This window comes from Furipterus horrens, unplaced genomic scaffold (assembly GCF_987537825.1).
Source record: "Furipterus horrens unplaced genomic scaffold, mFurHor1.1.pri manual_scaffold_7, whole genome shotgun sequence".
Lineage (NCBI taxonomy): Eukaryota > Metazoa > Chordata > Mammalia > Chiroptera > Furipteridae > Furipterus > Furipterus horrens.
In genome coordinates this window covers 106,758,539-106,782,937 of record NW_028327177.1, presented here as the reverse complement: position 1 = coordinate 106,782,937, position 24,399 = coordinate 106,758,539, and the positions used below count along the sequence as shown (strand labels likewise).

General features: G+C 52.3%; 1 protein-coding gene across 1 annotated transcript in view; it reads left to right on the top strand.

Annotated features, from left to right (window-relative positions):
- The window catches only part of SLC6A6 (solute carrier family 6 member 6), a 41,049-nt gene extending 17,068 nt beyond the window's left edge, over window positions 1-23,981 (top strand). The window contains exons 5-13 of the mRNA XM_090284226.1: window positions 2,374-2,508; window positions 3,606-3,709; window positions 3,840-3,964; window positions 7,667-7,779; window positions 12,963-13,100; window positions 14,200-14,302; window positions 14,864-14,964; window positions 17,291-17,461; window positions 19,920-23,981. Coding sequence (XP_090140352.1) covers window positions 2,374-2,508; window positions 3,606-3,709; window positions 3,840-3,964; window positions 7,667-7,779; window positions 12,963-13,100; window positions 14,200-14,302; window positions 14,864-14,964; window positions 17,291-17,461; window positions 19,920-20,060 — 1,131 coding nt within the window. The 3' untranslated portion in view covers window positions 20,061-23,981. The remainder of the gene's footprint in view (window positions 1-2,373; window positions 2,509-3,605; window positions 3,710-3,839; window positions 3,965-7,666; window positions 7,780-12,962; window positions 13,101-14,199; window positions 14,303-14,863; window positions 14,965-17,290; window positions 17,462-19,919) is intronic.
- The last annotated feature ends 418 nt before the right edge of the window (window positions 23,982-24,399 follow it).

Genomic DNA, 24,399 nt, shown 5'->3' with positions numbered 1-24,399 from the left:
CCTGCTTCCACCCTCCACGCCTGCCTTCTCCTCCTGGGGAAATAGTGAGAGTTCTCTGCCTCAGGAGAGGGAAGTAAGGGTGGCTGGGGACACAGAGGCCCAGAGGAGAAAGGACGTCCAGGCAGGGTGTGGCAGAGGCAGGAGTACGGCACACCTGCCTTACGGGGTCATCAGAGAGTACTTGCTCCCTGCTAAGGGTTCTGGAGGGCTCACTCCGTTCCACGCGTGAGCGAGGTCAGTACTCGTATTTCCCTCTTACACATGGGAGCTGAGGCCAAGCTGCCCAGCTGGGAAGTGGCAGAAGCAGATACACACCCCAGTCTGGGTGCCCTCAAACTGACACTCTCAGCCACTGCCCCCACCCCACCCCGGGAGGGAACCTCAGAGCTCATCTGGTCTGAGCACCGTGCACTTCACAGGTGGGGAAACAAAGCCCAGAGAGGGGCAGTCCCTCGCTCTCAGTAAGCCAGTCCCGAACCCTCGGGGACCCAGCCTCCCTCTGACCTCTGGGAGGATTGGCCAACCTGCCAGTTGTGGAAGGCTTTGCACTGCCTCATCCGGAGGCAGGCTCCAGCGCGTCCCGCTCCTCCACTTAAGTGCTGTGTAACCTGTGTGGGGCAAGCAATGGACTCTCTGGGCCTCAGTTTCCTTGCCTTCACCATGGGAATAGTAATAAAACCTCCCTCAAAGGGGGAAGGCAGGACCAACTGTATAGAAGTAACCGCACTTGGAATAGCACCAGGCATACAGTAAGCGCTCAATAAATGCTGGTTGATGGTATTGACTGCAGGCAGCTGAGTCAGACAGGCCCTGAGAGCTTCCTGTGTGCCCTCTTCCAAAGCCTCTTTCTGGTTTTTTCTGCACAAAGAGATGGTGGCTGCCCGAGAATTCTGCTTCACTGAGGTTCCTGTGCCAGCCAGACTAGGTCCAGGGGCTCTGTCACCCTCTGTCGGTGCCTGTTAGCTCCCTAGACCCCAGCAGTGCTCTGCAGTACCCTGGCACTGCCTCCTTCCCCTAATACCACGGCACATTTGTCCTGTTCTCAGTCTTAGTTTCCTCACCTGTAAAGTAGGTGCATTGGCTGTGGGTGGTTCTTCCCTAGCTCCTTGGCTCACAAGGCCCTCAGAGGAAGCCGGGGGCTCTGGGAGCAGCCCCTGTGCTCTGCAGATGATCCGGGCAAGTGTCTGAGTCCTGCTGAGCCTCAGCCCCCTGTCAGCAGGCGGCCAGTGTATCTACCAGTTTGAGGCAGACATGGCAAGCATGAGGTGAGCTTGTACTGCAGAGCTCTGGCTCAGCCAGAGCCCTGCTGAAAGTCTCAGGATTTCACCATCCATTCAGCCCACACCTTTGAGCTCCTTCCAGGCATAAACCCTGCCTGAAATCTTCTCATGGTGAAGAAAATGATGGGGAAATCCATTTCCGAGAACTGAGGCCACAGTGTTTGGAGACCAGAGCTTTCAGAACAGGAGGAGAGACAGCAGGGCAGGCCCTTGGGGATGGACAGGCCAGGGCTGGGTTATCTCTGATCCATACCTTGCACTGACCTTGGCCTGTCTGGGATGTTCTGTGTGACCCAGGGAAGGCCATTGGCCTCCCACAGCTCCCGGGCAGTGCAGGGCCTTCCCCATCCTGACTGAAGGAGGGGCTTTAGAGGCCTTGTTTCCTTCCCAGAGGTTCCTTTGTGCTTCCTGCAAAATCGCAATTCCAACAGCAGGCCCATTCCTTAAGCACCTAAGTGCCAAGCCTCTTAATTATGTTTGAAACGCTATCCTGTTGAATCCTCGTCTCGTCTCTTGATGATGACTTTTCATTTCTCCCGTCTTCATTTTACATATGAGGCAACAGCCCCAGAGAGGTTAAACCCGATGCCCAAGGTCATATTGCAAGTGAAGGGAGAGAGCTGGGATTTGAATCCACTCTTATCTGATTTTTAACCGTGAGTCATATTAGTAGTTGTAATGTTAGCTAATATGAACTAAGTGCCACGTGCCAACTACTGGACTAAGCCTTTTCATACACACTTGGTAGTGTCTTAATTTGCATTTTCCATCTCTACCCCTTAGAATGGCAATTCCATGAGGTCAGGGATTTGTTTTCTGTCTTGTCCACCACTGTATTTCTAAATATAAATATAAATATAGGAATTTTTTTCATTGAATCTCAGTAAATTTATGAGGTAGGTAATTATATCCTACCTCATACTTATACAGGTGAGGCAACCATGGCCCAGAGAGGTTAAGCAACATGCCCAAGATCACACAGCAAATGAAACGGCAAACTTAGCCACAGAACCCCCACCTCGGAAAAGATGCTGTAATTTAACAGCAACAGGTGATGCCATAGGCCTCCCTGAATCCCTCTCTTCCCTTGCAGGTCGTCTACTTCACAGCTACTTTCCCGTTTGCTATGCTCCTGGTGCTGCTGGTTCGTGGGCTGACGCTTCCCGGTGCAGGCGCAGGCATCAAGTTCTATCTGTACCCTGACATCAGCCGCCTGGAGGACCCACAGGTATTGCGGGCAGCCTGTCCTCCCTCCTACCCAAGCCATGGGTCTTGGGTGCCATCACCCCCTAGTACTTTTCCACTGGGCGGGGCGGATCGTTCCCAGCGCTTGTGGGCTTTTCTAGCTGTTTGTGTATCTTTTCATGTCGAGGACTCCTGAGGCGGGCCAATTATAGAGTCTTCTTCAGGCACTGTGCCAGGGAAGAGAGAGAAGTCTTTCTGAGCTAGTTTCTCCTTGGACCTGGCCTCTGCCTGCACCAGCCAAGAAAGCCTCATCGTGGGGGGTGGGAGAGCTGCTGGCGTCCTTGGCCAGGGATGGAATTCAGAGCTGGTGACCTTGGAAAGTTGAGGGATCAGTACTGAACGTCCACCTCTTGGCACTCAACCATGTGACCACAGGGGGTTGGAGAAAAGCCTAGGAGATTTTATGGGCCAGTTTAAGGATCTTTTTGTCCCCAGGATCCTCAGCCTTCGGGTTGCTGCTTTGAGTCTCTTCTTGCTCTGGGTAGGAGGTGGGTGGGAGGGGTTTGGCTAACGTCAGAGGATGGTGTGGAAGGCAACAGCTTTGTAGCCATAAGGAGACCTGCCTATTGAAGGAGAGCAGTTTTGCCTGCATTAACCATTAGGGGATTCTTCTCCTTTCCAACTCAGGGTCCCCAGACGAGCAATTACAGGAATGATAGCAGCCTTGACTTAATGGGCTGCCACTGGCCCTGGGCTGCATCTTGATTCCTTGAGCCTGCAAAACAGCTCTGTGTGGCAGGGCTGCAGAGCCCATTCTACAGAGGCTCCAGGAGTCATATTTACTTGCCCACATCGATTCCATGGTCGGAGTTCATATCCGTCACTTTATAAGTGCAGCCTCTTAACTCTGATGCTGAATGACTGTGGAGTGTCTTCAACTTCTGTGGTTCCTTGCTGCTCAGGGCTATCTTGAAAGCCATTTGGATTTCAGCACAGACACTCCAATTGCAACTGAGAATCTGCATACTTTGAGGTGCCGTCCTCAGTGGTCAGGTGGCCAGGGACGCAAGCTGCCTCCTCCAGGAGGCCAGTCTAACAGCTCCTTATCTCTCCTTGCCACCCACTCCCACTTCCCCATAGGTATGGATCGATGCTGGGACCCAGATATTCTTCTCCTATGCCATCTGCCTGGGGGCCATGACCTCACTGGGGAGCTACAACAAGTACAAGTACAACTCGTACAGGCAAGTGATGTGCCAGCGGGCCTGGTGCACGTTAGAAATGATGATGTTTAAAGAAAAAAAGAGAAGAAGTAGGAAGCGTGGCTTCCTTGTGTTGTAAATTAACTTGCTCCCTGACATATGTGTAACTTAGGGACTGTATGCTGCTGGGATGCCTGAACAGTGGTACCAGTTTTGTGTCTGGCTTCGCAATTTTTTCCATCCTGGGCTTCATGGCACAAGAGCAAGGGGTGGACATTGCTGATGTGGCTGAGTCAGGTATGGTGGTATTGGTGGCAGTGGTGGTGGGCACTGCCACCTAGTGTGTAAGACGAGTACTGCAGGCATGAAGCCAGACCCCAGGGGCTTTGGAGGGGGGGGGACGAGCCTGGTTTCCAAAATGGACCCCCCCCACCAAGATGTCCCCCAAGTACCAAAGAGTACAAAAGCTAAATTTTAAACACTTTCATTGCAATTTGGCCCAAGGGGCGGCAGAAACATGGGTTTGGTTAAGTTGGGAAATATTTAGCTACTTTTGTGTGGTTTTTTTTCCCCCTCCCCCTCCTTCCCCAGCAAACTCCTGGTTTCCAAAACAGGAACCACTTTCCTAACAGAGGCCCAAGTCAGCCACCAATCGGCATTCCATCGCCGCCTTCTCAGCTTTGGTTTCTGTATTTTGCACTTTGCTCCCAGCGCGCTCCCTCTAAGCAAACCCATTCATTCATTCCACTGAGGTTTATTGATTTATTGAGTCTCTACTCTGTGTCAGGCACCACCGTAGGCTTGGGGTGTGGGGAGACATTGGCCGTGGCAGGCCGCCCTCTGGAACAGTGGTAGGTCTAATTTGGGGGTGGGTTGTGGGGACACTGTCACCCTCTCGGAATGTGGGCCCTATTGGCAATGTGCTCCTCCCTCAGACACTTGGAAATAATGGAAAGAATCTTAGAATCACAGACTCTGCAAAGCTTGGAATCTTAGGCTGGGATCCTGGAGCTCTAGCAGGATAGTTACAGAATCTGAGAATTATGAGGTCTTCAGTTGATAGAATCCTAAAACCTCAGAACCACAGTATCTGAGGTGTCCAAATTCTAGGACTTGCCGTGATGTGCTAAATTCTGGACTTTCAGCTTTAAAAATGCATTGGCTGAGATGTGGGCATGAGAACCTTAGGCTCCCAGGATCCTTAGTCCACCTTTGTGGCTTCTCTGCCCTTTCCTGGTCCTGCCCAATTCACTTGGAAGGTGACCATCAGTTTCCTGGAAGTTTTGTTATTTTACACACCTCCCTCTGCTCCGCCCGACCTCCTAATTTCTCATGATGTCTGTGGGGCCTCTGGGAGGCAGGTTGGGGTCCTGAGCTGAGATCCCTCAAGCCCCAAGGAGAGCGTAATGTAAGGTCCTAACTCCAGGGACCACCACAGACCAGGGTCAGGTACAGCTGGGTCCCTCCCAAGATGTCACACTTGCCCACAGGACCCTAGAATTGGGGGTCAGGGTATCTCAGCATTGTGTATTCAGATGTGTGCTCCACAGATGAGACCAATGGCCTGAGAGCCTTGGGCTGGTCAGGATCAGAGCTGGGGTCTCCAGGACAGGGTGCCTCTGACATGAGGGTGTCCCCACACCTGCCTCCCCACCCCACCCTGGATACATGTGACAACCTTTGGCCCTGCCATATTAGAATACATCTGGGCTCTCCTGACTTCTCTGGGCTCCTGGGCTCTGCTCTCTTCCTCACTTGCAAAGATGCTGCCAAGCCCCATCCTCACGTGCAGGACAATGTGGCAGGTCCATGCTTCGGCCCCATGTGTTTCTCCACTGACCCCAGTTCCAAATCAGACCTTCAGACATAGTTTTCCTGCCCTGAGGAGCCCCCAAAGACAGGCCTGAGACGGAGGACACAGAAAGTAATTCCAGAAATACCCACGCCCACCTGTGACTTACAGAGTGTTGAAGGGAGACGACAGTACACACCTCCTTCGCAGATGGCTTTTTTTCAGCCTGAGGGCTTGCAAACCGATTCTGGTTGATTGGGAATCTCCAGGAGCATGGAATGTACTTGGTGGTGGAATATATGTAACCATATGTAAGACAGCTCTCTGTGGACAGCTAGGTACTTTTATGTGTATGTATATACATTGTCAACCTAAGATGTTTTCTTCCTCTGGTCCATGTCAAAGACCTTGGCGTTTATTCCCCACGGTGATGTCTGAACAGCCGACCCATCAAGGGTGATTATTTCTCTAATAAGCTTTTAACAAGCACCATGTTGAGCCAAGTACATTTGAACGAGATCATTATTTAGCTGAATAGAGTGCAAATGAAATGCAGGGAGGCGCGTTCTCCGCTAGCAGAGGCATGCAGCATGCTCGGAGCGGCTGCGTTATTTCACATGGACTTCTCTCTCGAGCTCACCATGTGCTGTTAGACAAAGACGCTCAGACCCTCTTCCAGAGGCTCGCTTGAGAAAGGCAAAACTGAAATACAGAAACGAGTGCGTTGAGAATCTTCATAGGCCCCGGAGGGGTGGGGGGGGCCCCATTTTACATCTGTCTCGAAGTCGGCTGGACTTGACTCCTCACGCAGAGCTGACCTGTTGGGGGGCTGGGGGCCCAGCCTAGGCAGAAGCCTGGTTTCTTAGTCCAACTTGGGCTTTGGGGTTAGTATGGACACCTCTCCCACTGCTTCTTAGGTGCTAGTTTTCCAGCCACCAGAGGATGCTCAGTCATGGTCAGGTTTTACTCAGGTCGAGTGGACTCTGGATGATAAAAGGACTCGCCCTTGACCACCACATTTGTGTTTGTGCTGTGTGATGTGATTTCCGGCTCCAATTTACTTCAAAGCTCCCCCCACCCCCCATTCTTAAACCATTCATTTGCTTCTGGTAACTGCTTTAAGTATCCTACCTCTAGCTTTTTTTGTTTCACATTTCTTGACCTTTTTTGTTCTTTTGTTTTTAGTTTTGGACTTTATTTTTCCAGCTCAGGTCTGTGAGGCCTCCTATCTCGTGGACCCCCCAGGTCTCAGTTACAGCTCAGATCTTCCCCTTGGCATCTTCTCATAGGTGGGCTGGAGACAGAGGAGACATTTCTCTGTGTCTTCAGAATGTTAATGTTTCTAGTCGGAAAGGCACCCCCTGAGCTGATGGGGCTCCTGTCACCTGAGACCTGCCACCAGATTCTGTCAGAGTCCCTTCTTTAGAAACCATAAGCCCTTTCCTAGGGAAATGGTGTCAGCATCTGAGAATCTGAGCATGAGAAGGCTCCTTGGTAGTCATTTGTGGCACCCTGCCCCTCTTCTCAGGAGGGGAAACTGAGGCCCTGAGCGGGTATGTGGTGATGTGGAGGGAGGAGACAGTGGGACGAGCACGGGTCTCCCGGGCCTGGCGGCTTGCCCCTCGTACTTCTCCCTCCGGCCTTGGACCTTGGCTCTGACGTTGCTCAGGTGGGTGAGCAGAGGCACCTCTGAAAAGACATTTGCCTTGTGGGGCATGGTTCTCCATTTTCTTTCTGTTCATGCAGTGTTTTAGTAGAAATCTTTTCTTTGCAAACGGGTTTAGTGGTCAGCTAACCAGAACGTTCCCCTGGCTTCCTTCCAGCAAGTGTTGGTATGGTGCCCTGGTTCGAGGTGGGGGTGCTCCTTTTCCAAGCCAGCAGACTGAGTCCAGGCTCAGTAGTCTCATTGCCACCCCAAGTAACCGGTGACCATCTGGATTCTGGTGTGTGAGGAGGCCACTGTGCTGCTGCTTAGGAGACAGATGCTAAAACGGGGCCCCATCTGAGCCCCCGTGCGCCCCGCCCAAAAGTGAGACAGGCTTGGTCTCTTTACCCACATGGCCATTCAGGCCTGACTCCTCCCTGCATTTTGGGTTTGGGAGACCCACCTTAGACCCAGGTGTCTTGGTGTGAGTTCCGGGGCTCTGGGTGCTCGGCCGCTGATGCATCTCCCTGCTCTGTCCCTCCCCGTCTTCTCTTCCCTTTAGGTCCTGGCCTGGCCTTCATTGCCTACCCGAAAGCTGTGACAATGATGCCGCTGCCCACGTTTTGGTCCATTCTTTTTTTTATTATGCTTCTCTTGCTTGGACTGGATAGCCAGGTATGTACAGATTGATGGGCTGGCCCCACTGGGGGTCCACCCATGGGGAGATGGTTACCCTTCCCATCTCCTCACATCAAGCTTGCCACAGCTTCAGCTTTCAGCTAGCAAGGGTTCCTATGGGACGCCGGGAGTGGGAAAGGCCCAGGGCAGCAGGAGCAGGATGGAAGCCCCAATGCTCAAGTCTGGGGCCTCAGCAAGGGGAAGGGACAACTGAGCGGCATGGTGTTGAACAAAGCCGCAGGTGGGAAATAAAAGGGCTAGGCTGGAGCAGAAGCACTGTGCTCCTGTGGAGTGGCTGGGCAGGGGCCCAGGAGTGGAACCGGCACATGGGTCGTTAGGGGAAGGGACCAACATCTCTGCCTGAGCCAGATGGTCCCTGTCTGGGCCAGCATTGAGAGTCCTAAATGGGGCTGGAGAAAACTGACCACACTCTTCTGTGCTTACTGGCACGCAGGAGTCAGAGAGCTTGTCCCCACAGTGAAATCCTGGTCCTCCAGTGCTTCCTAAACAGCTAAGCACTGGGGAGCCTCCCTCAAACCCACCCTGTCTTCTGGTCATCCTGGCTCCTGCCCTCCCCAGGCAGGACTCCGCCAAGGCTGCTTCCTGCACTTCTTAACCCCCGCGCCCCATCCCCTCCGGGGCTCAGGCCTCTACCTGATGCTCAGTGAGAGCCAACCAGGGGCTGCACCTGCCTTTGGAGTAACACAGTTCTAAGCCTCTGTGTGGCATTGAGCACATTTCCTCCCCCTCTGAGCCTCAGTTTCCTCATCTGATAAATGGGTGTGATTGTATCCATTGCCTTGCATGAAGCACCAGGTACAGTGCCTGGCACAGAGCAGTCAGTGGTACTCGGAGGATAAATAGCGTGACCTCTCAGTCACCTGTCCCTGGAGATACGTATTTCCATCGGGGTCTTCTCAAGATGACAGTTTCGAGTACAGGCATGACTCCAGAAGTGGGGGATTATGGTGTGCAGGGCAGGCTAGTCCTGTGCCCAGGCCATTTAGAGCCTCACACGTGGTGTCTGTCACCCAGGGCCAGCATCTGAGGTCAGTCACTGCAAGCAGGTGTTTTGCAGCCTCACGTGTGGTCTAGGGGTCTGGCTGCCTCATGGAAAGTTGTTGGTCATCTAAGACCCAGTGAAAGGGGGACCTGTGGCCAGGTCAGGAGAGCGCTTTATAGCCTGCCCCAAGGGGCAGTGGTGGCAAAGCCAGTGCCCGGGGCGGGTCCCCGGGACCTCAGGACCAAAGTGTCAGATGGTCAGGCAGAGCAAAGGAGGTGTTCACCAGCAAGGTCAGAACAGCGTGAAGGATTTGCCAGAAAGGGGAGCAGATCAGCAGAGAAGACAATGAAAAGTATTTGGGGGGTTGAAAACAAGATGCTTCTGTAGTGGTTGATGGGCCTGGGCTGTGTAAACAGCAGGAGGGCTCCGTTAATCATTCCCACTTCATGAGCTTGGCCTTCGGAGGCCCCATGCAAGTGGCTTCTATAACTTCTTCCACACCTGTTAGTGAAAGCAAAACGCAAAAACAGAGAGAGGTTAGTGAATGATGGAGCCTGACATCTTCAGGGGCGCACAGCAGTCTCTTAGGCTGTGGAATCTGCTTCCTGAGTGAGTGTAGGTGGTTTTATTCATTAGGTTTTCCCCTGGGAGGCAGGTGGGGCCAGCCAAGGCTTGCACCCCTGAGCTCAGCCCCACGGTGGCCAAGGCACAGAAGGAATCTCCGAGAGCTCTGAAGGCCAGCCTCAGAGGGAAGGGTTCTCTTCCCACCTGAGAGCGTGGAACTGGGCTCAGAGCCCTAAGTGGCCTGCCTGCCTATTGACCTACCAACAAGGTGTGGTGGGATGATGCTTGCTCAGCGGGGTGGGCCATGGTGTCTCAGGTTCATTGGCACAGGCTGGGATCCCTCCTTTGTACCATGTGCTGTGTGAACCTGGGACATGGGGGAAGGTTTTGCCAATGCTGGGGACCGCCTCGCACACCACCAGCACCGTGGTAGGGCCGGAGCATCGCCATTCGAGGTGTTCCCGTGGGCCAGGCTTTTCACATGCATGTGTGTGGTGAAGTACGCAAAACATAAAACTGACCATCTTCACCATTTTTCAGGGTGTGGTTCAGTGGCGTTAAGTCCATTCACAATGTTCTGCACCCACCACCACCATCCAGCTCCAAATGTTTTCATCTCCCCAGACTGAAACTCTGTGCCCCTTAAACCTACTCCCCATTCCCCCTCCTGCCAGCCTGGCTCTTTTCTGCATTAGCTCCTTGATCTGCACAGTGTCCCAGTGCCTGAAAAACTGAGGTTTAGAGAGATGAGGGCTCCCCCTGAGGGCAGAGGCCCCACATAGCTGGGTAAGGAGTGGGGCCACGCCTGGACCCTGGGGCTGTCTGTTCCCAGACCTGCTAACTTGTCTCCCTTGCCTTACTTCTGAGCTTCCCCAAAATAGCTTCCTCCTGTGGAAGTGCAGAGACCCACAGTCAACCTTAAGCAGGGTCTTGTGCCGGTGGAGGAGCTTGACTCTTGTTCATTACAGAACACGTTTTCCCAAAATTTCTAGCATTGGGGGTGAGGGGGCACTTTCTGGCTTAAGACCTGCTGTACTGCTGAGTGCGGTGGCTTTGTGAGTTGGGGTGGGGATGTCACTCACAGAGGCAGGTGCCTGGCATTTGTGAACACACATGACAAGAAGAGAGCTGGAGCCCCTCTCCCAGGAGCTCGCCCATCCCAGCCCCCTGACATGGGTTAAGGTTAATCACCCAATTGCCAATTCACTCTTAATTATTACTGGAAAGGGGATCAGGCCCAGAGCGGGTCTGCCTCAGGTGGCCAGGAGTGTGTGGGTTCTTGACTTTGTGCAGGAAAGATTTCACAACACCAGCCCAGGTGATTTTGAGAGGACGTTTATTAAAGCCGGGGACAGAGAAACAAGGGAGGGCTTAGGATAGAAGAAGCAACAGGAGAGCCTAGGTGGGGCTGCTTCGGCTCACTGAGAAGTCAGAGAAAAGGGAGCCTTGGTGATGGGCTCAGGGGGTAAGCCCAGGATGAGCTGCCACTGCCCACTGCTCCCCTGCTTATAAGTCTTGTGGGGACCCTTAGAGTTTCGGAGATGCATGCCTGTGGGGCAAGAAGAGGGGAAGGGAAGGGCGTCGGCAGGCAGGAGAGCACCCTGGGTCCTTGTCTGGAGGGTTTCAAAGGCTGGAAGTTGAGGGGAGGTCTTAGGGGAGGATCTCATATTCATCATTTTCCAGGGGTGCTCTTTTAGGGTCGTGGTCTCCACTGATTCATCAGCGCCAGGGCAGGGGGTCTAAATCTCATGACTACTGACTGATGTGCCCAGGGAGGACAGGCCACCCTGAGGGTAAGCACCAGTTTTGCCTGTTTCTTGGCACTTGGGGCCTTCTGCCCTAGTGACCTCTGTATCTGGCTGTAAATTGCTCAGCCAGTTTGTGCAGCTCTCTGTCTCGGTTTTCCCATTCCACTTGCCAGAGAATTTTCCTAGCTTCTTACCATCCTGCCTCATGACTTCAAATCTGTGTCAGTATGCCTGCTGAGTAAGCAAAGCCCTCCTATTTCACAGGGGCAGAAACCCAGGCCTGGAGAAGCCAGGGTCACACAGCTGTTAAGTGAAGCAGATCGTAAGAGGCTGGTGGAGTGGGGACGGGAGGGTGGTGTTCTCTGGAAATGCAGGCAACTAGGTGATGAGGGGCTTGTGCGGGTCTTGGCCCTGACTCACAGTGACACTGGGTCTTCCTGTCTGTAATTTCCCCATCTCCAAAAGAGAATGAGCCTTTGTTTTTAAACTCCTTTTGAAGCTTAACCTTTGAGCTGTAGGTTAGCTGTAATTCAGGGGCAATTTAGCTTCAAAACCTCTTCCGCTGACACATCAATTAGAGGTCAAAGCATCAGTCCTTTGTGTTTGGGTGCCTTTCAAGAGCCTCTTGGTCATCTTTACCCTGAGTCCCTGGCAACAAAGAGTCATTTCTTGGGCCCCTGTTAGCACATGAAAGGGATCTGCTCCTTGTTTGTATTCCTTGATCCTCCTGTGATGCATCCCAGAGGAGTAAGTGGTTGGACTTGTAGGAATGCTGAGGAACGATTCCTTCCCAAAAGTGCTCGCAGATGAAAGAACAGAACAGAAGGGTCGGGGGTTAGCTTTTCAACTTTTAAAGGAGTCAGATTGGCCTTGGAGGGTGTGTTGGTTGGCAGAGCAATTTGTAGCCATCCAAATGTAAAACGAGTCCGTGAGCCCTTTAGTCCTGAAGTTTTACTTTGTGCACAGACACCTAAAGACAGATGTAGTGGAAGAGTCCTTGCCCAGGTCAATAGCTGCAGAGGCTGGAAGCCTTCTGTCGGGCACTGGTTAGGTCTATGACAACATGTGCTCACAGGACGGAGTTTTATGCTGCCATTTAAAAAATGAGGCAGCTCCCCATGGAATGATATGGAAGTCTCCAAGCTAAATTATTAGGTGCATAGATGAGAAGATTTAGAAAAATTGAGTCATTCTAGAACATTGCCTCACATTTGGGGGCTCAGGGATGAGTTCCCGGAGTCCATGAGCCCTGGAGTCATGGTTTCATTGAGCTTACACACATGTGCATGTAGGTGTGCACACCTGCATGCACACTTGCAGAATTCTCTTGCGGGCCTATAAACTCCAAAGAGTTTAAAACCATCACATGAATCTGATGGGGAAACTGAGGCCCAGGCGTGCCTGGGGTTACCCACCCATTCTTCATGTGTCTGTAGAGCAACCACATGGGCCTGGCCCAGCTGGGCACTCGAGGCTTTGAAATGAGGGGGCACCGCTCTTGGCTTCAGAGAGGACCAAGACCAAAGTGGGAGTAGGTTGTCTTGCCAACACACATGTGCTAACACATGTGCCAACGCCTGAGCCAGGGCGGAGGTCAGCATTGGCTACAGAGAAACGGTCATTCTTGAGTGATGAGGGAAGGGCGTTCTGGTGGCTGGACAAGGCTCAGCAGCAGTACGAGCTGTGGAACATGTAAAGAACTGTGCATGGGCCACTGTGGCCTGACCAGCAGGCCGAGCCCACAAGACCGGGTTCACATGTTTGGATTTAACCTCACAGGCTAACTGCCCATGCCCGCTCCTCTCTCTAGGCAGAGGGGAGGTGCTGGGCATCTGCCACTCAAACTGCTCTCTTTCCCCCCCTAGTTTGTTGAAGTTGAAGGACAGATCACGTCCTTGGTTGATCTCTACCCGTCCTTCCTAAGGAAGGGTTTCCGTCGGGAAATATTCATCGCCTTGATATGTAGCATTAGCTACCTTCTGGGGCTGACGATGGTGACGGAGGTAGGTGGCTCTCTTACCTGGCGCGAGGGGCCTCCCCTTATTAGGGCCCTTGGTGCCCCAAATATGTGTCTCAGAGCAGTTCAAGGCCACACCGTCTCCTTGGTCCCCTCAACATCTGGATGACAGGACCAGGGTGGGTAATCTCCTCGCCCCACCCAATTCAGGGGCCCTGCCCTGCCCAGGGGACTCAGCAGTTGACCCAAACTTCTGCTCTTTTCCTGTTACCATGGCAACACTGATGCTCTCTGTCTTTCCCCCATCCTGGGAGGCCTGGGAAAGGGGTGCTTCAGCTAAAATCCGTTTTTTAAAAAAAAAACAGCTCTCTCCCCCATGAGCGTGCAGCCGCCCTTTGCAGGCCTGAAGGGGGGGTTGGTTCTCCAGCATAAATACTGCAGGCAGTGCCGAGGCCAGGAGTATGTGCTGTTCAGAGAAAGGGCAGGGCCAGAAGATGATCCATTTAAAGTGGGACAAAGAAGTAAGCAAGGAAAGGAGCAAGTGTGTCTAAGGCAGCAGTGGGTCAGCATGTCTAGCAAGAGATGGGCCAGACAAGAAAAGATTCTTGGGCTAAATGATGTAGGCATGTGAGTTCAGGATACAGGCCCAGGGCACTCTCTCCTGTACCTCTCCCTGCCTACCTCCCATATTCTCCAGCACAGGGCTGCCATTAGCCCCCAAACTCAGCTCAGGCTTTTCCATCACCACTTTTCCTTACTGGGAGTAAAAGTAAATGTTTTTTCTGGAAGTCTCTGTAAGAAACCTCCCTCTGCAAAAGGTAGATCACAGGTGCATATGCTGAGCTGCTGGAAGTTGCTGAAGTCTTCCATGTTGGCCACGATTGGTTTTAAGTGCCTCCTTTGGAAGCAGGCTTCAGTGAACTTGTCATTTTTTGCTCAGGAAGATGTTATTTTGCTCTGTGTATGTGTGTGTTGAGTCAAACATGAAGTGGAGTATCTTTTTACAGAGGTATCTGATTGTAAAAACCTTTGTCTATTTTTCTTTTGGGTTTTATATTTTATTATTGACATGCCAGGGCTCTTTATATATTAAGGGATTTAGATACCAAATAACACATCAAACATCTTTGTTTTTTCCTTCACAGGGTGGCATGTATGTGTTTCAACTCTTTGACTACTATGCAGCTAGCGGTGTATGCCTTTTGTGGGTTGCATTCTTTGAATGTTTTGTTGTTGCCTGGATATATGGTGAGTACAGTTTTTGCAGATCCTTTCTCAAGTCTCTCCTTTGGGCTTCTCTATGTAGGAGCTTCAGAAACAGAATTCTGAGGGGAATTTATTGAGTCAAACACAAAGACCTTTCCTACCTGGACTTTTCATTTGAAGGCTGCCCCTTCCCTCCAGAAATAACATTGTTGTAGCCACACTGCAGATTCTCCCTGTGCTAAAGGTGCAAGGTGTGACTGTATGTTTTGACAGACATATAACTTGGCTGTGCAGGGGTCTCTCTGATCAACTACTCTGGGGTCCAGGAATGGTCCATCCGGACCTCCTTGAGAACAGGGATTGGTTACACCAGGTTTTGGGTAGGGTATGCCTAAGGTGGCCAGAAAAATACAGGATGTGCAGTTACTTTTTATTTTAGATAAACATCTGCACACCTGGGTCAATGTGGTGTATGATACAAGGACATGGGTCAGGCCCCAGAGACCCCTCATGGCTCTTGAGCCCTTCCTTGCTCTGCCGTCCACAGTATGGTTGCTGACATTGGACACCAGGTCAACATCTGTCTCCCTTTGTCTCTTGCAGGCAGTGATAACTTGTATGATGGTATTGAGGACATGATCGGCTATCGGCCTGGGCCATGGATGAAGTACAGCTGGGCCGTGGTCACTCCAGTTCTCTGTGTTGTGAGTTTTCTCTGGCCTGGCTGTGGGTAGTAGCCTTTTCTCATCTGCTACACTATTTTGCATTCAGCATCTGCTGAGTGCTGTCCTGTACCAAGCCTATTGACAACTGTGCCTGGGAGGAGGTGGGGCAGGTTGCCCCAGAAGCGTACCCTGAGATGAGTTGTCAGGAAGAGAAAACAGGAAGGACATTCCTGGCAAAGAAACCAGCCTGTGCAAAGGCAGAGCATTCTCAAAGAGGGAAACGTATAAGGGCCTGCTGAGAAGTTCAGAGGATCCACAATACAGCACGTAACCTTTCCCCAAACCCTTCCAGAGCCCATGAGCCCACTTTCAGTCATGGATTAAGTGAAGGAGCCATCGGGATGTCCAAAGGAGAGGACACAGACATTAGAAATGTGTTTCCATGGCAGGGTGGGGCTTGTAACTAGAGAGGGGACTTCCCAGCCAAGAGATGCTCAGGACTCTCCCAAGAACAAGGAAGCTGAATACCAGCCCAAGACCCAAGAGTAGTGAGGTGCCACACTCCTCTTCCCACCAGGGGTCCCCCAACTGCCACCTTGGAATGTGGCCTTGGAGTATGCCCAAGCACCCTGTCTGTCTCTAGCTTCTGCTCAAAGGCTCCAGCCAAAGAGAAATCCTCTGTAGCAGAAGCTGCTTTCCCATCAGCATTTGAGACCAGCCGTGAGCTTTGGAGCTAACTGCAGGGCAACACACCTGCTCTGCCATCTCGGCTCAGACCGCCCATGGGAGGCACAGGTGACAGACGTGTTCCTTGTATTTAGGGACCAGGGGCTGAAGAATAAATAGGCCCTTCTTTCAGTGACCTCTGCTCCTAGGCAGAATAAATCAACATTGCCACTAACTCACTGTGTAACTTTAGGGGACCCCATCTTCCCAATGGTAAAATGAGGAGACAGACGTGGGATGTGAGCGGCAGCCAACAGCGTTAGGTTGTTACTATTATTATTTAATATGGTTGTGGCCTTTCCATATGAGGTGCTTATTTTCCCCATTAAAATAAGTAAACTACAGCAGCCAGTAACCATAATACTTGGCTGGTTTATTTTTAGAGATAGATTTTATTAGGTCCAAAGCCCATGCTCTCGTCCTTACTGAATATTTGTGGGCAGTGCCTCTCACCACTATGACTATCAGTTTCTTCCTTTCTCCCTTCCTGAGGAGTTGCATAGGTCAGAGACAGGTTGCATTTCAAGGTGGCAGGATAAAGTCACCTTGGTAGGAAGAGGAACATGACAGGCAGGTACAGGTCTCTGGCAGGTATAAGGCTTCCTCATGTTGGGAGAGCCCAGAGCAGCCCCCTCCTGTGCTCTCCCACAGAGAAGGGCAGAAACAATACCAGGGCCAGGCATACAGCAGGTGCCCAATGGCAGGCACCTGCAGCCTAATGCTTCCTCCCTTCCCAGTCATCAGTTCTAATGTAGATAGATTGGTTTTCCCATCAAACCTCAGTTATTAGGTCATGAGGATGGCATTTTCACATTCTGCGTCATCCAAGACAACCTGGGTTATACTCTGAGATGTTGTCATTCTGATCAGAGCAGGAGCTCTGGGCCCTCCCAGCCCAGCCATGTGTGGAAAAGAGTGTTTGCATAGACTTTGGGGCTCCAAGCTGACCTCACCTATGCCTCCCCGCTATTCATGGATGCTGATGGCCGTTGGCCAGTTTCGTAGTCTCAAGGCTAGGCTGTAGACATCCAGAAGGGCAAGGCCCAGGTCCATACCTTGTCCTGGGGCTCAGAGATGGAGATGGTGGGGAGGGGAGGAAAGGCAGCTAGCATTTATTGTGCACCAAGTGCTGGGAACAAGACACATACCTCCTGCCCTCACTGACTCAGGTTGGGAGGGTGCAACCTGTGCTGAAGGAGTTATTGTAACCACACGCTTTCTGGGAAGAAATGTCTGGGCAGGGCCTGGGCGAGTGAGGCAGGACCATTAGAGCTAAATTAGGAGGAGTCAGAGGGAACATCCTGGGCCCTGAGGCCCTGGGGCAAGTGGCTGAGGAGCTGGAAGGGGTTCAGGGGAGCTGGAGCACAGATGTGAAGGTGGGAGTAGGTAAAAAGGGAAGGGGCACAGCTCCTGGTGACACTCCGGCCACGTTGAGAGCTGGGACTGCGTCCTGAAGGCGCTGGGGAGCCACAGCGGGTTCTGAGCAGAGAAGTGACTTGGTCAGGCTTGCACCAGGGGAGGTCCTTATGCTGCAGAGTGGAGAAGGGTGTGAAGCCCCTTGGGTAAGGCCTGCCCTGGTCCCAGAAGCCACCCAACCCCGATGCCCAGGACCCCCCTGACTGTCCCCATCTCTCCACAGGGATGTTTCATCTTTTCTCTCGTCAAGTATGTACCCCTGACCTACAACAAAGTGTATGTGTACCCCACCTGGGCCATCGGGCTGGGCTGGAGCCTGGCTCTGTCCTCCATGGTGTGTGTCCCCTTGGTTATGGTCATCCGCCTCTGCCAGACGGAAGGGCCGTTCCTCGTGGTGAGCACCGGGGCCCAGGCGGGATTGTGAGGGTGGGGAGGCCGAAGGCCCCCCTGCTGTCGGTTTGGGTTTACTGTGTGATCTCGGGCACGTTACTTGCCCTGGGTCCTACACTCCCACCTGCCCCATGGAGTGGCTGAGACTGGGCAGGAGAGCGCATTGTGGGAAATGGGAACAAAGTACAAGTTCACGTGGGAGAGGGCTCAGGGCTGTAGCAGCAGGAGGAGTTAGCCAAGCAGAGAACTGGAGGTGGACAGGCATGGGGCCCCGTGCACGGAGGTGTGACAATGCTTGGGCAGCAGTGACATGTTCTAGGAGATGGGCAATGGAGAGGTGATGGCAGCTTTGGATACCAAGCCAAGATCTGGGGCTCTATTTTAGGAGCAGAGAGGCTGCATTTCGGAGGCAGGAGACCAGGAGCCAGGGAGGAAGGCTGAGCCCCCCACCCGCCACCCCCCAGGAGGCCTTCCCTTACCCTGAAGCCAAAGCGCAGATAAGCGCCACCCAGCTGGTGCCCCGTCCCCAGGCCTGCGGCCCTATCTGCTGCCCAACCCTCGGAAGCCACCTCTGTCTGAGACAGAACTCCAGCTTCCAGGCCTCTGTGCCTGCCAGTCTCCTCCCCTGAGGCTGCCTTCCCCCTGTTCACCTCCTCTCAGAAATTCCTCTGACAATACTGTAGATTCCAGGCCTGGCCAAAGCCAGAGCTCTTTCCAAGAAATCCTTTTCTTAGAATCTTACTTAACCTTTGGGCTTGGGTGGGCTCCAAGATTGCACTGTTTTGTTCTGGGCTGTTTTTTATTGTTATTCTCTTAAAAATCTGGAGCCAGGATGTCCTGGGGCCCTGTCTCCCCCTTGGGCTGGGTGGGTTTCCTTGTGGGCAACGGAATGGCCTGGAGGTGTTGTTGGGGGTGGGGGGGAAGGCTAGGCAGAAAGGACCAGCCTTCCGGAGACAGAGGAAGTAGGCAGGGGTTTGCCAGGGAGGAAAACATGAAGCTCTGTCTGAGCCAGCAGGCCCTGGGTTGTTCCTGCAGCATTGGGCTCCTGGTGTTTTCTGAGGACACGGAAGGACCCCAGTATTCAGCCAGAATGCTGAAGGGCCCTATCATTTAAAATATTGAAATATTGAGCCTGGGGACATACAGGCAATAGCTACTGCCCTGAGCCCCCAGGCACCCGCCCTACATATACCCTATGCCAACCCAGTTTCTCCCCAGGAATTTCCAGAACAGTTCCCACCATCCAGAAACTAAAGGGTTAATTGGATGCATAGCCAAGGGGCTTGGATGTCTGTTCTGACTGGTCATTACCCACAGCAATTACAGAGTTCTACCCTGGGGCTGGACAGAGGAACACCCAACAGGTCACTAACCTGTGTGTCCCTTCAGAGTTTAATTTTAAAACATTGTTCCAGCTGCAGTGTCGAGGTTTGGTCAGAGTGGGGTTATGTAGGGGAAGGAGGAAGGGGTGGGTGAGGAATCCACTCTCCCCCGCACTTGCCCGCACCCTTACCTGCAAACCTAACCTCCTCCCCCGGAGGTCACTGAGCCTCCCGCCATCTGTTTTTGCTGTGTGCCCCCTGGAGCTCCTGCCTGCACGGGTTGCCCAGGTAGCCTCTCAGCATGAATGTCTCCTGGAGCCAGGTTCCACAAACCCAGGTTTCTGTCCTGGGAGGAGTCCAGTTGCATCTCACCCCCATATAAATGGCACCCAAGTGGCTGTCCGGGAGTGTTTGCCTCCCATCCCACCGGCTGTGCGTGCACCCCATCATACAGATGTGCGGAGAGGCGGAGCGATGAAAGGGGAGCAGACGCCCTTCCTGCTGGCATCCCACCCCTTGCCCTTCACCTGGGTCTCCAGCCGGGCCTCCAGGGACCAGGCAGGCAACCCAGCTGAGGGGAGCCCCGGGGGCAGGCCCCAGAGCGATGCGCTCAGCTCTGGCCAATAGTTACCGAAAGGGGACATGGGGTCTGCAGTGGACAGATCTTGCGATTTTTAAAGAAAAGGTGGAAATTTGGATTTTTGAATGAAACATCGTAGCTTTTAATAAGCAGCTCTGAAAATTTCTAATATACCTAATCCAAATGCCTAGATAGAGTACTTCATAACTTCTTCCTATTAAAATTTCTGGGTCGACACTTGACAGAGGTGGGCGGGGAGGCGGGAGCCCTGGGTTCATGTCCCAGTTCTGCCATCGGTTCTCTCGGTGTCCTTGGGGAGGGCTCTCTTCCTCAATGATTCCACGAGCAGGCAGCCAGCTGTGAGGATGAAGGGACCTGAGGACACCTTAGTTCAGCTTTTGCCAGTGGATGAAACGGGAAGTCCCGGGAGGGCAGTAATTTGCAAAAGGCCAAACAGCACCCTGGCAGCCCCGGGGGGTGGGGGTGGGGGTAGATGGCTGTAGTGAAAGGGAACCAGACTGCCTGACTTGCTGCCTGCTTCTGTTCCCTTCCTTCTCCAGAGACTCAAGTACCTGCTGACCCCGAGGGAACCCAACCACTGGGCCGTGGAGCGAGAGGGGGCCACCCCTTACAGCTCCCGTGCGGCTATGAATGGCGCTCTCATGAAGCCCACCCACATCATAGTGGAGACCATGATGTGAGCTCTCTCGGGCCAGGGGCTGCTTTCCTGCTGTTTACTAACATTAGATTCTCATAGGACCAGGTTTACAGAGCTTTATATTTGCACTAGGAATTTTTTTTAATTGTCACAGAAAATATTACTGTGTGTGTGCACGCGCGTGTGTGGTGTTGTGTGTATGTGTATTTTGTTTTGATTTGGGGCTATTTTGTACAAAAAAAGAAAAGCCCCATGGGCAGAAGTCCGGGGCAAGGCAGAGCTTTCATACTGAATTAGATGTATTTTATGGGAACTGGTAAATTTTTCTTTGTATTTTTTTTTTTTTTTTACGTATAATTATATATACACTTAGAGATTGTCATACACTTTTACCACTTGAATTGATCTTCTTGCCAGCAATAGATCTCATTTTCAAAAGCAATTCTTCGGTGCTTATGTAGCTGGCAGAAAGTTCTGCCCCAGAAAATGCAGGGTGGAATTTTCCTGGAACAGCAGACCCCTTTGAAAGGTGTAGTACCTCCTAAACCTGGTTCAAGTGGAAGCAGCCAGCAGGGAGAGGGCTCTACCCTCAGGCCAGCCCCAGCCCCATTGGGGCTGGAGAAAGGAGCGCTGTGAGGAGGTGTCTCATTTACACTTGCTGTAGCCAAGAAGAGGGAAACCTAACTAATGAGCCAACCCCTCAAATAAAGGCACTGATTTAAAGCTGACAGGTGAGGCCCTACAGCGAAAATCAGATTCTGAGAGTGGTAGAAATCGTGGCACCAGGAACAAAATCCTGCCTTTTATTTAGAGGTCGATGGTGGATGGTCAGAGGGACTGCCAGAACCAGTCATCCGAGGTGGATGGTGAGGATGGGGCCTGGCATTCAGAACACTCACGGGGCTGCCTGCTCAGCCCCTGTCCTTCCTGGGTGCCCCAGGGAGAGACCTGAGGCTGGCCTGGCGGGAGCTGGCCATCCCACGGCCCTGAGCCTCATACGGCATCACAGTGGGGGCCTGTCAGGTTCTGCTTATTCCCCTTCCCTGGAAGCTCCCTACAGGAGGGAAGCAGCCTGTATTTGGTGAGGGACGAGGGGTGAGCGAGTGGACCAAAGGATGTGGGGCCCAGTGTTGGGGAGGGGTGCTTTATTTCCCCCTCATCTCTCCACCCTCATCTCCCAGAGGCTGGGAAACTCCTGATAAACTCTTGTTGAAGATCCCAGCCCAGGGCCATGCTGGCTCCCCGCAGGGAGTACCAAGAACATCTTTGGAGGTTCACTGGATATTTGAACCTGGTGAAGTGCTCCCCAAACTCCTCCCAGTTCAGCCACAAGTGCAACGCTTAGTAGACCCTGGGAGATAATAAAAGTCTTCATTTCATAACCCCTGCAATAGCTGGTGTCAGGTATGCACTATGTGGGGACTGAGGGCAGGCAGTGAGGGAGGGTTTCTTTGAGAAGTTGGGGTTCAGGGGGCTGGCACCCCAGAACTGGATCAACCAAGTACAGTGTCCTCGCTGAACCAGAAGAGGAGGTACTCTACCTTTAACACCCTGCATATGGACACACCTCCGCCTTGGCCCCCATTTGGACCTAAACTGTGCCATATAAAGTTACTTCCAAGTTCTGACTAAACCGAAACGTCACAAAGGGCAGTGACTGCCTAGTGGGGGTGGTGTGGGGCAGGAGGGTGGAGAGTGAAGTCCACCTCAGGTGTTCAGAGCAGGGGCTCTCTGAAACCTGGAGCCTCACCCCCACCCCAGTCTGGGAGAGGGAGGAGTCTTTGATGTTCCCCTCCCAAGGGGCAGAGGCAATTCTGAACCTTCTGAACCTCTTGTCTTTGGTAAACTTTCACATTTCGCTCTTTCCAAAGCACATACTCTGCCGAACAACACCTATTCCAAACCGTTCACAGTTCTGACGTGTTCCTATTTTTCTATGTATTTATGGTTGCCGCTGTGTCTGATTTGATTTTATTGTTTGTTTTTTTCCTTAATTCTACTGAGTAGCAAGGTGACCCCTTTTCCTCTGTCTTATGGAACTGTAGTAAACTAACCACTGTCAGTGACTGGGGACAGGTGGTATGCAGGAGCAAGGGGGGCTTGGCCAGCTGTGGTCATTTCAGGCTACATACATCTCCCCTCTGGGGCTCAGATCCCCAGTGAAAGGCCACAGGGTGGCAGGCAAATTGCAACATTCTGGAAATGGCCCGAGGAAGGCCTCTTATAAGATTCCCAGACCAAATTCTAGACCAAAGACATGCAGACCAAGTCCCCAGGTCCCACCTGGTTGGAAGGTCAGCCACTTGCCCCAAGCCCACCCCTCAGCAGTCTCCCTGGCACCTGTCTCCAGTTGTCACCCTTGTGTCTGATCCCCTAGCTCTGGTGTATCTGCAGAACTTGGCTCTATGAGTACAATGTGTAATGATGCGCGACTTTCATGTCTCCACATAAAGGAAACTGTCACTGGCGCTCGTGACTCTGGTCCACCTGTCTCTGGAGAAGGGGCAGTCCTCCTCCCACTCTCTGCCTGGGATGGGTCAGAGATTCCGATGCCCGCATACATAGTCCAGCTGGCTAGATCTGGAAGCGGGGCAAGGGAGGTGTTTAAAGAATGTTTTTTAGGATGCAGAAATGGGTAAGGGCCCCAGGATCAATCTCACCAGGGAGATGCTCCATCGAGCTGGGCCGTGTAGGTCCCTGCAGTGGAGTTGCACGGTCAGTGACAGAGGCTTCCAGTGCACCCCTCCAATGCCCTCACAAAATGGGGACATTGAGGCCTGGCATGGGGGAGGGTCTTTGGCACAGCAAGTGGGAATAGAATCAGACTGTCTGCATCTAGTTCTGGCTGTGGGTCCTCTGACGTGTGTGTGGCGAGTGGTGAATGCAGCTCCCCAGTGTTCTCCCTGAAGATCCAGGGTGAGCCTTTAGGGAAAAAGAAAAACACTCCATCCCCAGTGTTCAGGAGCGAGGTGGGCAGCACCTGCCACCCCCTGACCATCAGTGGGCCAACTGGTCCCCAAGTGGTGACTCGGGCCTCTGGAAGGAAAGGCAGCCCCTGTTCCCCCTCTTCACCTTAGCCCTGCCCCCAGCAGCCCTGAGAGTGAAGCATTGAGATTCCTGTTGCACATGAGGAAACTGTGAGGCCCAAAGAAGCCAGTTGGTGTGCAAAAGGCAGAACCCTTAGGCAGGATTCAGCCTGAGGCCACATAGGACATTCCCAGGCAGCAGGAAGTGGCCTTAGATTCTGATTTCCCAGTAGTACGCAGCTCCCTCTCTGCACCTCTGGTCCCTTGATCTCATCCCAGGTCCCCAGCACATCCCCAGAGCCAGTGGTGAAGCACAGGGGAAAGCCAGCCCCCCTCAGCCCTGCACAGGGCATTCTTGTATCACCAGGTCCCACCGCACAGTGGCCAGTGGCCCAGCCAGCATCTGCACGCTGCTGCCCCTCTGGGTGGGGAGATGCTCTGGGCAGCCAGTCCTGAAGGCAGGTGCCTCCCTTCCCCAACTCAGACACAGGCCAGGAAAACCGCACTAGATCGCCAGTCGGGGCCATGCAGCCCGCAGACCGGAGGTCAGGCGATTCCAACCTGGGCCATCCCCGTGGATGCCGTAAATACCACTGTGCAAAAATGCAACAAGCACAAAGCCACAAAACAAAAGCCCAGATATCAAAGCGGGAGCGGAATGTGGGGCCTCCCTCAGAATTAGTCTTGTTTCAATAAGAAGCTATCCTATTGTTCTGTGGGTGTCACTACATACCTGCTCTGACAAGGTCCCCAGGGAGGCAGCCTCTTGTGACACATTTGGCTTCAAACTGAGATGTTTGCTCCATGGTTTTTTTTAATCCAATTAATTTTCAAATCCTTACCAACTGTGACTGTATTTAGCACAAGAGAAAGCTGAAAATGTGGGTCTTGCCTCCTTCCAGAAATATGTCTGGCTCACCAGGACTTTTTTTTTTTAACTTCAAAATATTTTTAAGGTATTTTGAACTTTTGTAAAAAAAAATATATATATATCAACCAACAAGAGACTCTTCTGAGGAGGAACATTTGTATTTGAATAAGATCCTTGGTGTGTAATTCAGTCTTGCAGTATACAAGCTTTTGTGTTAAATGTTTATGATATGAATCCCTGTATTTTGCAGGGTCTTTCCTTTTTTGCTTTGTAGATAAATATGTATATCGATATTTTAAATTCATCTTTGCTTTTTTTTTAGAGGAGTTTGTAATCACCTTATAACATGAAAATAAACATTTCCTTTTTAAATCCAACATGTGTGGGTTCTAGTTTGATGAGGCTCGTTTTTCTTACGTTTGGCAAGTGCTTTGCAGTTCATAAGGGGCTTTCAGTCCAGCTCCAGGATGCCCCTCAAAGGTGTT